Genomic DNA, 12842 nt, shown 5'->3' with positions numbered 1-12842 from the left:
GTTTCATAACGTAATATGATACTCAGGGGCGGCCTTAAGGTCCGGGAGGCCTGTTTCATAACGTAATATGATTTTAATAATTATTAATATTTTTTCATATATTTTTTTCTTTTTTTACCTGGCCTGCAAAGTGTCAAAGTGTCACAGGAAAACAAATGTATTTTTGACCTGAATTCAGCTTGTGTGGTAGGTGGCCTTACTTCAGTCATGCAAGTGTTAACCCATTATGGGCAGGAACTCCTTTTGGTGCAGCATCATGTTATGCTTTAGCTATTGAAAAATAGCAGATCTACAAGCTTGTAGGTCTGCTAACGACTGACATACTGTAGAAACATAGCTTTTTCAGAAAACTGTCAGGATGTAGAAGACATTTTTTTGGGTTAAAAGGATCCCTGGCTAATAAGACAAATATGCTTTAAAACATTATACTACATTATACCTCTACAACTAAAATAAAAACACCTCAAATATTGTATTTCTTTCATAAATAAAGAATCTTTCACTCAATAGGGACTGCTCCTGTCTCAAGTTGATGATGTCATATGTCCATGTGGTCTAGCCCTATGGAATGCATATGCTAATAAAAATCAACTTAATACTTTCTAAGGATAATATGAATATCAAAGCAATATTTTAAATACTTTTTATTAGCACATATAATAGGGCTGGACCACACATGGACGTATGACATCATCAACATGCGACAGGAGCAGTCCCTATTGAGTGAAAGTTTCTCTATTTATGAAAGAAATACAATATCTAAGGTGTTTTTATTTTTTAATAAATGTTATAGAGAGAAAGTATAATGTTTTAAGGCATACTTGTCATACTTGTCTTATTAGCCATGGTTCCTTTTAAAAGACTAAGACAACAACAGTGGTACCTTAAAGGACCACGTCACCACTTTTCACTAATAATCTCACTAATAATCATGATAAAATGACATGATTTTGTTCTACTCAGTCTGTCTCTCATAGGAGGGCTGTGGGCAGTTTAGAAACCGTCCTCCAGTGACATCATCATTAGGCAGATTTATTTTTAAACAAGATTGTTTTACAAAAAAGTTTAGATTTTCATTATCGTGAGAACGAAGGCTTCCATTTTCGCATTGCAACTTTTCAGGACTAGAAAGCCTGCAGTTTCTATTAGCTTTAATGTATTCCCCATCGATGATGTCACTGGAGGACAGTTTCTGAACTGCCCACAGCCCTCCTATGATACACAGACTGAGTAGAAAAGAATTGCACCATTTTTTTCATGATTATTAGTGAGGACCTATTATATGAAGATGGGTTGAAAAGTGGTGAAGTGGTCCTTTTAAAGGATTACGAGACTTATTTTACTGGCAGGTGTTTTGTCTTCTGTTTAGCTCCGAACACCCGACGCTAGACAAAGCCAGATGCACCACGATGGATTCAAACCCACTCTGCGGTGGTGGGCACGTATTTTACCACCCCCCGACCGCCAATATAGACAAAGTTAATGCTGTGGAAGTCAATCAATGTGGTCAAACTCGTTTCCTTGTCCCCAGCGTGGAGGCGGGCAGCAGCGTATTGAATGAGATGGAAGGCGCCTATAAACGACCGCTAATCAATGCCGATGACCAGGGAGTTGCAACAATCACATTTTGCTGCAGCATTACAATGTAATTATTTGATTAGATATAAAAATGTAATGATATTCATATTAATTACCATTTTAATATAGTTATTTTTAAAGTTTTTTTTTAACTTAGACACCCATGAACCACAGGTGAAAGGCCAACGTACTGGTAAGGAACACTATGTGCTGTATAGCCCATTCTGGGCGGGAACCTCTTTTGATGTTTTAACTAAGCATTATGTTATACTTTAGCTACTTAAAAATAGCAGATCTACAAGCTCATAGCGCGCCACCGAGTGGCGCGCTATGAGCTTGTAGGTCTGCTATTTTCTTTTTTATCGTGAATATGCGGCACAAATCTTTGAATAGGATACATTCTTTCAGAGCGAACGTTTTTTTTTATTTTGACGCCAGGCCTAAATGGGATAGGCAGTGCGACAGAGAGAATTGATGGATAGTGTAAGGTACCTCAACAGCATGTTGAACAATATGTTACAGTGTCCGTGACCGACGACGTCTGCATCGCGTGGGCAGACTGTCTGTCTGCAGCCGGTTGTCGAACATGAACTTCCCCTTCTTATTGATTACACTGCATCGTATTATGCAGATCGGATGGAATATAAAGTAAACACAGGACTTTGGGGCAAAAGTTAATATTTACCATGCTCTGTAACCATGACAATGGGATAATGGGGAACTATTTCATAATTTGCAGCAAGATTTTAAGTCAACCCCTATTTTTTGCTGTTTATTTCATTATAGTGAATTCCTACTCAAGTTCATAGTAGAGTTCATGGGATTACAAGTTAAATAGTTAAACAGATAAAAGTTAATTCAGTCGGATGGTGTAGCAGGCAGATGGTGTAGCAGGCGTCTAGGCATAGTGTCTATTTTACGTCATGATTGATGATAAGAGCGCACCTCACTTTTTTTTTTTTCAAGACACGCTCCATATATGGCTAGTACAGAGTGTATTCTATATGTTGATCTGACCCCCCCCCCCCCCCCCCTATGCCGAAGCGCCAGCACTCGCCCAGTAGTCTGCCGTCACCCAGGCGGATGCGTGCACGCGGCCTCGCCCTTTAGGGCGATATCGCGTCTCGCTCTTAGGGCGTCTTTCTGGTTATTATTTGTTATTCTTTTTGCGTCATCAGAGACAGTAGACATTGGTTACCAGTCTATCACCACTGGAATTCATTATAGTTAGGTAAAGTTACCTTAAGTTGTGGCAAATCTGGGGGAAAAAAAGTCTTACCACTAGCTTTCTTAACAGATGTGTTCATAAAGGTGTCTACTATCATAGAAAAAATGGTTCCAACCCAACTCCCTTGGGAAACGTTGTGACAGCTGCTGAAAGTTGGGGTACCATTATCAACCAATGTAAGGCAAAACATTCCAAATTTCATTATACTTTAAGTAGCATGTGACATGTCAAACTAGGGGGTTTTCATGATGCTGAATCCATTGCAAGCATTAGTTTTGCACAAAAAACACTCCTTTGCCTAAAAATGCCCATAGCCGTCATCACAAATGTGATGAGGTCAGCACATTTGGGCACATTTGGGCAAGTGGCTATGGCCGAATTTAGCCCAAGGAGTATTTTCGTGCAAAACTAATGCTTGGTTAGAATGGATTCAGCATCATGAAAACCCCCTAGTTTGACATGCTACTTAAAGTATAATGAAATTTGGAATGTTTTGCCTTATATTGGTTGATAATGGTACCCCAACTTTCAGCAGCTGCCACAACGTTTCCCAAGGGAGTTGGGTTTTTTCTGTGATAGTAGACACCTTTATGAACACATCTGTGAAGAAAGCTAGTGGTAAGCATTTTTTTCCCCAGATTTGCCACAACTTAAGCTAACTTTACCTAACTATTAGTCATTCTCACTGACAACACCACCTACAATGCAAGCAAATGTCTACTCTTGCACAAAAGTTAAGGGCATTGCAAAGTTGAAAAACATTAACATCCACAGTTGGCTGACCTAGACATATTATCATTAGCTCTTCATGTATAATTTATATTCTATCCAATTATACCCATTTATTCATATTTATTCATCGGCACTCATAAACAGATGGATAAGGAGAGACCTCGCTCTCCTCATGCAATATACTGTAGAGGTGATAGACCTTCTATGGAGCTGTTTGTTTGTAATATACTGTAGAGGTGATAGACCTTCTATGGAGCTGTTCGTTTGTAATATACTGTAGAGGTGATAGACCTTCTATGGAGCTGTTCGTTGTAATATACTGTAGAGGTGATAGACCTTCTATGGAGCTGTTCGTTCATGTAATCTACTGTAGAGGTGATAGACCTTCTATGGAGCTGTTCGTTATGTAATATACTGTAGAGGTGATAGACCTTCTATGGAGCTGTTCGTTCATGTAATCTACTGTAGAGGTGATAGACCTTCTATGGAGCTGTTCGTTCATGTAATCTATTGTAGAGGTGATAGACCTTCTATGGAGCTGTTCGTTATGTAATATACTGTAGAGGTGATAGACCTTCTATGGAGCTGTTCGTTCATGTAATATACTGTAGAGGTGATAGACCTTCTATGGAGCTGTTCGTTCATGTAATATACTGTAGAGGTGATAGACCTTCTATGGAGCTGTTCGTTATGTAATATACTGTAGAGGTGATAGACCTTCTATGGAGCTGTTCGTTCATGTAATATACTGTAGAGGTGATAGACCTTCTATGGAGCTGTTCGTTCATGTAATATACTGTAGAGGTGATAGACCTTCTATGGAGCTGTTCGTTCATGTAATCTACTGTAGAGGTGATAGACCTTCTATGGAGCTGTTCGTTATGTAATATACTGTAGAGGTGATAGACCTTCTATGGAGCTGTTCGTTCATGTAATATACTGTAGAGGTGATAGACCTTCTATGGAGCTGTTCGTTCATGTAATATACTGTAGAGGTGATAGACCTTCTATGGAGCTGTTCGTTCATGTAATATACTGTAGAGGTGATAGACCTTCTATGGAGCTGTTCGTTATGTAATCTACTGTAGAGGTGATAGACCTTCTATGGAGCTGTTCGTTTGTAATATACTGTAGAGGTGATAGACCTTCTATGGAGCTGTTCGTTCATGTAATATACTGTAGAGGTGATAGACCTTCTATGGAGCTGTTCGTTCATGTAATATACTGTAGAGGTGATAGACCTTCTATGGAGCTGTTCGTTATGTAATCTACTGTAGAGGTGATAGACCTTCTATGGAGCTGTTCGTTCATGTAATCTACTGTAGAGGTGATAGACCTTCTATGGAGCTGTTCGTTCATGTAATATACTGTAGAGGTGATAGACCTTCTATGGAGCTGTTCGTTCATGTAATATACTGTAGAGGTGATAGACCTTCTATGGAGCTGTTCGTTATGTAATCTACTGTAGAGGTGATAGACCTTCTATGGAGCTGTTCGTTATGTAATCTACTGTAGAGGTGATAGACCTTCTATGGAGCTGTTCGTTCATGTAATCTACTGTAGAGGTGATAGACCTTCTATGGAGCTGTTCGTTCATGTAATCTACTGTAGAGGTGATAGACCTTCTATGGAGCTGTTCGTTATGTAATCTACTGTAGAGGTGATAGACCTTCTATGGAGCTGTTCGTTCATGTAATATACTGTAGAGGTGATAGACCTTCTATGGAGCTGTTCGTTATGTAATCTACTGTAGAGGTGATAGACCTTCTATGGAGCTGTTCGTTCATGTAATATACTGTAGAGGTGATAGACCTTCTATGGAGCTGTAATATACTGTAGAGGTGATAGACCTTCTATGGAGCTGTTCTATGGAGCTGTAATATACTGTAGAGGTGATAGACCTTCTATGGAGCTGTTCTATGGAGCTGTAATATACTGTAGAGGTGATAGACCTTCTATGGAGCTGTTCGTTTGAAATACGCTTTCCCATCATCAAGCTTAAAGCTGCAATCTTTTTTGCAGTGAGTTAACATTACTAGTCTAAACCATTTAGGCATGACGTCCGAAGAAAAAAGGTCTTCTAAAAGAATATATATTCAAAGATATGTGCCGATTTTTCAAAAATAGCAGACCTACAAGCTCGTAGCGCGCCACTCGGTGGCGCACTATGAGCTTGTAGATCTGCTATTTTTCAATAGCTAAAGTATAACATAATGCTTAGTTAAAACACCAAAAGGGGTTCCCGCCCAGAATGGGCTAATAGACCCCCAGGTGTGGTTAGAATATTCAAATATGTCGTCCCTGTGTATTTTATGTCTTCTCTGTGTATTTTTGGTTTCTTCCTGAAAGCTGAAAGGCTTTGAGTCAAAATGGCCAAATTGAAATACACCATGTTAGTGATATAGGGCTGGGTGCAATAACCGCAATATCGCCATACCGCCGGTATACAACGCATACCGCGGTATCGGGTTCGTTACCGCGGTAAAAAAAAAAAAAAAAAAAAAAAAAAAGTTAAAAAAGTTTTTTTTTTTTTTTTTTTTAAGTTTTTTTGTCCGTGCTGTTCTGGCGCCCTAGGTTCTAACCCTAACCCTAACCCTAGTTCTAACCCTAACCCTGGGTTCTAGGCCTAAGTGCATATGGTTGATATGAAATAAAGTGTATCATAATAAACAGTGAGGCTCAGTCAGTCTAATCATATGCCAGCAACACCAGAGGGAGTTCAACAAACCATGTGCAACCCAGATTCGGCACAAACAAGTATTGATTGATTGATTGAACTATTTATTAACAGTTTGCAGAATTACAGTAGCCTACATTTCAAGCACAACTCAATACAAAGACTGTTAACTGCGAGTGGACGACCCAATAAAGCATTACACTTGTTTACAAGAGGTTCCACCTAAATTCATTTCACTCCTATGCCACAAAAATGTGGAACGCCCTACCAACTGTCATTAAGACATGTAAATCCCTTGACTCCACCCACCCCCACCCACCCCTTTTCCCCCTCACTGTATATGTTTTTCCCCCTTTTTACCTCCTTTATGATGATTTCCTGTTTTTGGCTTTATAGAAGTGTATAGTGTACAAAATGTTATGATTAATTGAACAAGGTGGACCCTCTTGTAGACAAGTGTAATGCTTTATGGTGTCATCCACTCACAGAGTAACAGTTAACAGTTTTTGTATTGAGTTGTGCAAATGTACTGTAAACTGTTAATACAAACTTAAATCAATCAATCAAGCAATAATGTTAACTCATGGCTTGGGGACTGGGGAGGCGCGCAGTTGCTGCGTGGTGTGGAGCGGCTGGAAGTTGAACCTTTCAATTCATCATATATTAAATCTATCAGTTAACTTGGAATTTGTTTAATATGTTTAAGATTTTAGGTTCCATGATGAGGGGACGTTTTTGAATGGTGAGGTGTTTGTTTCATGCGATGCGCTGCTGAGCGGGCATTTCATTGGAGTGAGAATGGTTGCCATTGCGATTCCAAGTGAAGTGTGCGGGATTCTTTTTTTCTCTACTTCTCAGTTCCAGTTATCCGACGCACCTGTCCATTGTAGGTGTGCAGAAGGACTTTTTCTTATAGTCAGTCAAAAGATAAAAACAGTTCTGTCCGTCCTGTCTGTACAGCTCTCTCTCTCTCTCTCTCTCTCCCTCCCTCCCCCTTTCTCTTCTCTCGCTGACAGGCATCAATACAAAGTTGAAACCGTTACAACGATGCACCCTTATCCATAGGCTACACGTTTAGCCTAATGTTTTTCTCTCTCTCTCCCCCTTTCTCTTCTCGTCTCTCGCTGACAGACATCAATACAACGTTGAAACCTGTTACTTACGATGCGCCCTTATCCATAGGCTACACGTTTAGCCTAATGTTTCTCTCTCTCTCTGACGGTCTGAGCAATGCACGATGCACCTGGCTGTTACAACAGCGCGAGGTATTAATATTCGCTCAAAACAAAGTCGGACAATGTTTTAAATTAGGCTACTCCAAACCAGACCCACCTATAAATGTCTGTTGTGACATCAATGGGATCGCAGGAAAAAGACGCTCAACACAACTTGTCTTGATCTGAAATGATGTGAAATCCGTTCGCTTTTTTATTTCTTTTTTTAACAGCGGGCTGCGGGAGATGTCTGACGCAGTTGATTTGATTGACACCCGAACACGTGTTGCGGCATTGAAATGCCAATCTTTCCTTAATAAAACTGTAGTCCATAATATCCGTTCCAAAACTCTGTTTGCCTGCACCCCCTGTTAACTCCTCCTGATAGCTAACGCCCCCTCCTCAACGCCCAGAATGGTTACTTGGCCCAAAAGGATTTATATATATTATAATCACACAAACAAAGTCCGGATCGTTTGCAGCGGGGGTTAATTGCCTCGCGCTGTGGATTTAATTTTGGTAAACTGGATAACAACAGAAACACGTGGAAAAGCTATATGAGTCGTCTTGTCTCTGTAACGGTGCCACTGTGTGTGTGTGAGCTGTGAGGGGGGGCCGCGCATGGAGGACGAATGACACTGGAACTGCACTAGACACACAGCTGCTCTATACATCTCCGTATACGGTGTTTTACCGGATTTTGCAGACCTGCTCTATACATCTCCATACACGCTGTTCCACCGGACTAAATAACACTATAAAACCGGAGGATTTTTTTTTCGCGCTGGGGGGGGGGGGGGGGGGGGGGGGTGCGGTAATTATCGCCATACCGGCGGTATGGGGGCCGACAATAACCGCGGTAATAAAAATCCCATACCGCCCCAGCCCTATAGTGATATCACAATTATCATCCTCTCCTAACCCCTCCCCCTTCATCGTACAACAACAACAACAACAACAACAACAACAGCTGTGGGTGCGGCTCACGTTCAGGTGGACCACTCACCACTCACCTGAAAACCAGGCATGCTAATGAACTGGTGGGTGTGGCCACATAAAAACATAATTTTAACACTTTCTGTACACATTATGGAGAAAAAAAAATCTTTCTCCTACTATAATCATAGTACCTGATGATCATGTTTTAGGGTGGGAACAAATCACGGCATTCCGTCTTTAAAGAATGAAACATGTATTTGAACTATGTAGAAGGGAGTTCCAGCCGCGCCTCTAGCCTATAGCAGGCCAATCTGGTGCATCTCAGGAGCAGGACATATATATGCGAACAAGAAGGCACTGGAGCAGCTCAGACGATTTAGGCCCTTATTTTATTTGTAACAGGGTGCAAGTAAAAAGCGACAACGTTTCGATGTGTCAATTACATCTTGATGTGTCAATTACATCTTCGTCAGGTCATGACATATATATGCGAACAAGAAGGCACTGGACCTGACGAAGATGTAATTGACACATCGAAACGTTGTCGCTTTTTACTTGCACCCTGTTACAAATAAAATAAGGGCCTAAATCGTCTGAGCTGCTCCAGTGCCTTCTTGTTCGCATGTATTTTAACTAGTCTGTATAGACTAGAGCGTTGCAGTCCCGCCCCCTTTCAGAATGACAATTGGCAAATCTATTCAAAGACTCCCCCTTATTTTCATCCAGACGGGGGAAAAACTTGAGAGACACTCTTGTGCATGCTGCCATGCTGACTTTCATTCTCCCAGGGTCACTCAAATACAGACCCTTCTGAGTCCCTTAAAGGGAAACTATCCCTGTGGCAATTGTGCTCAGTGCAGCAATACTTTTAAGGCTGCTTCTTTCACTCATCCCCATACAGGCAAGAAGTTCAAAATTCAGAGTATAATGACTTGTATTTCCACACATGTGGTCTATATGATCCGTTGCCCATGTGGATTGGCCTATGTGGGCAAAATCACTAGACAGCTCAAGCAACGAATTAGTGAACATAAGAGCTCCATTCGGAGAAACGACTGTGATTACCCTATTGCTGTCCATTTTAATTACTCTAAACATGATATTTCTTCTTTTCGTTTTATGGGTATAGAACAAGTTCGCCTGCCCAACAGAGGCGGTAACCATGACCTGTTACTCAAACAACGTGAAGCATATTGGATCTATACCCTTCAAACCCTTCACCCAAAGGGGCTCAATGATGGACGTCATGTTATAAGTTTGCATGTTTTTCAGTACTCTATAGTTGAGTGTCTCATCACCCTTAAGGGCCCTATTTGGCTCTACAACCCCCCCCCCCCCCCAAACCCCATTTACTAATACGTCAAATATATAAGCACTTTAATTCAGAACTTCTTGCCTCGTTGAGTGAATTTGGTTTGTGTATATATTCTATGTATTTTTCCACTCTCATTGTCTGTATGTCATGAGAGCAGGACCTAGTGACTTGTGTCTCTTATTGTTGACTATGTTGATTTCCTAATGTATTTGTAATGTAACTGAAATGATGTAAAAGTTATTTGGGGTCCTTGTGCCTTTAAATTATGTCAGCAAATTGAGGATCATCACAAGCTGTACCTCTTCCTCTAATTAGACTCTGTCTATTGTGATTGGTTGATTCTTTTTCAAATGTTTGTATATAAGTAACTCTGTCAAAATGATGTGTTATGCCTGGCCAATCAGCAGCAGCTAGAGGCGGGATAGCTGCTGCTGATTGGCCAGGCCGTTTTGTGGCCGGGCATCAAGTCTGCCTGAGAGTTCCCAGATGGGAGCAGGAGGGGGGACTCTCTGCTGCCCCATCTGGCGGAGTCAGGTTATGAGGAAGGTCCCTAGTGACCGAAACGTTGCTTCATTCAATAAGACAATACTGTTGTGCCGAGCAGATACACCGTGTGCGGGTGTACCTTATTGCTTTCAAGAATGACAAGTGGCCCAGGAAATAATTCCCCATTAATTTTCCCCATAGGCTTTTCAAAAAGTATTTATTTAAAGATGTTTACACCGTGGACAAAACCAACTCGGCTCGTGACAAATCATGACAATTAAAGGCAGGGTAACACTTTTTGTTTTGTTTTTCTTCTTACTAAGTATTTGATCGGCTCAAAACATTGTGTTTATTGTCATGATTTGTCACGAGCCGAGTTGGCTTTGTCCGCGGTGTAAACATCTTTAAATAAATACTTTTTGAAAAGCCTATGGGGAAAATGAATGGGGCATTATTTCCTGGGCCACTCGTTGTTCTGAAAGGGGGCGGGACTACGCTCTATTGTAGAGTGTCTATAGCCGTTTTCACACTTAAGCGCAATTTTCTGCTCAGAGCAGGCGTCTCTTCCTGGTTTTTAGACAGCTGGTAGGTGGAAATGAAGCTCCACCCACGCGGCAGAAAGCCGAGGGGGCATGCAGCGTTTCCGGGAATCTGGCCATCGCGGCATTCAGCCGTGTGGGTGGAGCTTCATTTCCATCCACCATCTGTCTAAAAACCAGCCTGCTCTGAGTGGAAAATTGCCGCGCGGCCGCGCCTAGACACCTAAGTGTGGAAACGGCTTATCAGTAGCACAGCTGCGGTCTACGGGGGTGGTCTCCTGGTCTCTCAGTAAAATCGGAAACAATCAAGGTGAAAGACAGGCAGTGGACATGCCTCAGCACTGCATATCTCCCTGTCTCACCTGATGAGAGACGAACAGGATGAACTGGCAGGGTGTCTCATCGACCCCATAGCCCGAGGGGACAGTGCAGTCAGCTGACACTGTGATTGGCTGAGGCACAACACGCCACAATTACTTAGCAACTTGATAATGCCATGTTCATCTTGGCATCTTTAACCTCTCTTGACCACCATCAGTATTGGCTGATCTACCGTAATTGAGAAACTGCTGGAGGGTGTGTGTGTGTGTGCGTGTGTGCGTGCGTGCGTGCGTGCGTGCGTGCGTGCGTGCGTGCGTGCGTGCGTGCGCGCGCGTGCTGCAAACTGTGCGTTGCAAACTGTCTAACATGACCCCATGTACAGCATGGATTACTCTTAGGATTTAGGCCTTTTATACATATATATTATATATATTTTTTTAATATAACTTTAGAAACAACACTGCTTCATGTATAGCCGCATGCATACAGATCAGTATTGATCATCTAAGGGGAAAGATTTATACACACAGCAGGACAACAAAGGCACGTTTAGGGGATTGGCACAAGTGATCTACAAGGATTTCTTTGTCGGAAATACATTTAGATCTAAAAAACACTTAGATCTTGACATCATTTTGTGAATAATTGTTGCCCAAGGATTGTGATGTGAACAGTACTGTTCTTTTGATGTGAACAGTACTGTTCTTTCTCTCTCACCTTTATTCATACTCAGAAATACAGTTGAGGGCAAGTCCTCATTTTCAACGTAGCCAAGGTTACAATACACAGAAATACAGTCACAAAACAATACATCAAACACAACATTATAAATCAGGGTAAACTACAAAGGAACTTTATACAGAACAACCATCAGTAAAATAATTCAACTAAAGCCGGATATGCATATTATGTCTCGTGCTGCTTGCCGAATATATCTGATCTACAAGTTCACAACTCAAAGCAGGCCATATATTGTACAATGTAAAAAAGAAAATAGTTTTATGTTATGCTAATCTGAAAACCTTGGCCGATGCCAGTAGTAATCGTTAGCCAGATCTGAGCTGTTCTCAGCTCATTTACCTTGATGAGAACACAAAGACATAATTAAACGTTTTAAAATATGAGCTCAGTGAATATAGAAACAAACATGGGCATGTAATCACCAATGTCATCAGTGATTTGCATGATTTCTCTCATGTCGGCTCAAATCAATTAAAATGTGGAAATGCATAACAGAGGCTTTAATTGCATTCAAACAGAACCTGGAGGCAAGTCTTATATAACTAACTACTAATGGCCCTGTCTGGACAACATCATCTGATTAGGTGGATATCCATCATAATCATGTTTACAGCAAGCAAACAAAGTTTGAAATCAATTTGCTGAATCATGCACCTTGGTTGTTAGCAAAGCCAATGGCTGCACACATTCATTGGCTCATGCATCCATGTTCACAAACCAATAGGGTTGGAATAGTTTATAATACACCAATTGGGCACCGGCCTACTCGGGAAGTCTGGAATAATGCAAGTCGTAAATGCATGCCAAGAGTCAGAGTACTCGTACAAACGTAATATTTTTGTCTGGGTGCCTTTTATGACCATATATGGAGATATCTGTATCTGCCTGTCTGTGTGTGCCCCTTAATGCCCATAATATGGAAATCCGTGTCAGGCATGGGCTAGCCTGGCCCAGCCAGCGTGCTTTCTGGTCTAGAGGGGTGCGTAGCCTGGCCCAGCCAGCGTGCTTTCTGGTCTAGAGGGGTGCGTAGCCTGGCCCAGCCAGCGTGCTTTCTGGTCTAGAGGGGTGGGTA

At 41.5% G+C, this 12842-nt stretch overlaps 1 protein-coding gene and 1 long non-coding RNA gene across 2 annotated transcripts in view; one reads left to right on the top strand and one right to left on the bottom strand.

Moving 5' to 3' along the window:
• Nucleotides 1-12842, top strand: part of LOC306920456 — a 77138-nt gene that overhangs the window by 38749 nt on the left and 25547 nt on the right. The window lies entirely within an intron of this gene.
• The window catches only part of LOC306920592 (ubiquitin-conjugating enzyme E2 G2-like), a gene marked incomplete at both ends in the record, with an annotated part of 35365 nt that overhangs the window by 13487 nt on the left and 9036 nt on the right, over nt 1-12842 (bottom strand). The window contains one exon of the mRNA XM_079497404.1: nt 11071-11160. Coding sequence (XP_079353530.1) covers nt 11071-11160 — 90 coding nt within the window. The remainder of the gene's footprint in view (nt 1-11070; nt 11161-12842) is intronic.

Source organism: Electrona antarctica, assembly GCF_951216825.1.
Source record: "Electrona antarctica genome assembly, chromosome: 3".
NCBI classification, from domain to species: domain Eukaryota; kingdom Metazoa; phylum Chordata; class Actinopteri; order Myctophiformes; family Myctophidae; genus Electrona; species Electrona antarctica.
The sequence above is the reverse complement of the archived record's forward strand: the minus strand, read 5'-3'. Positions and strand labels throughout refer to the sequence as shown.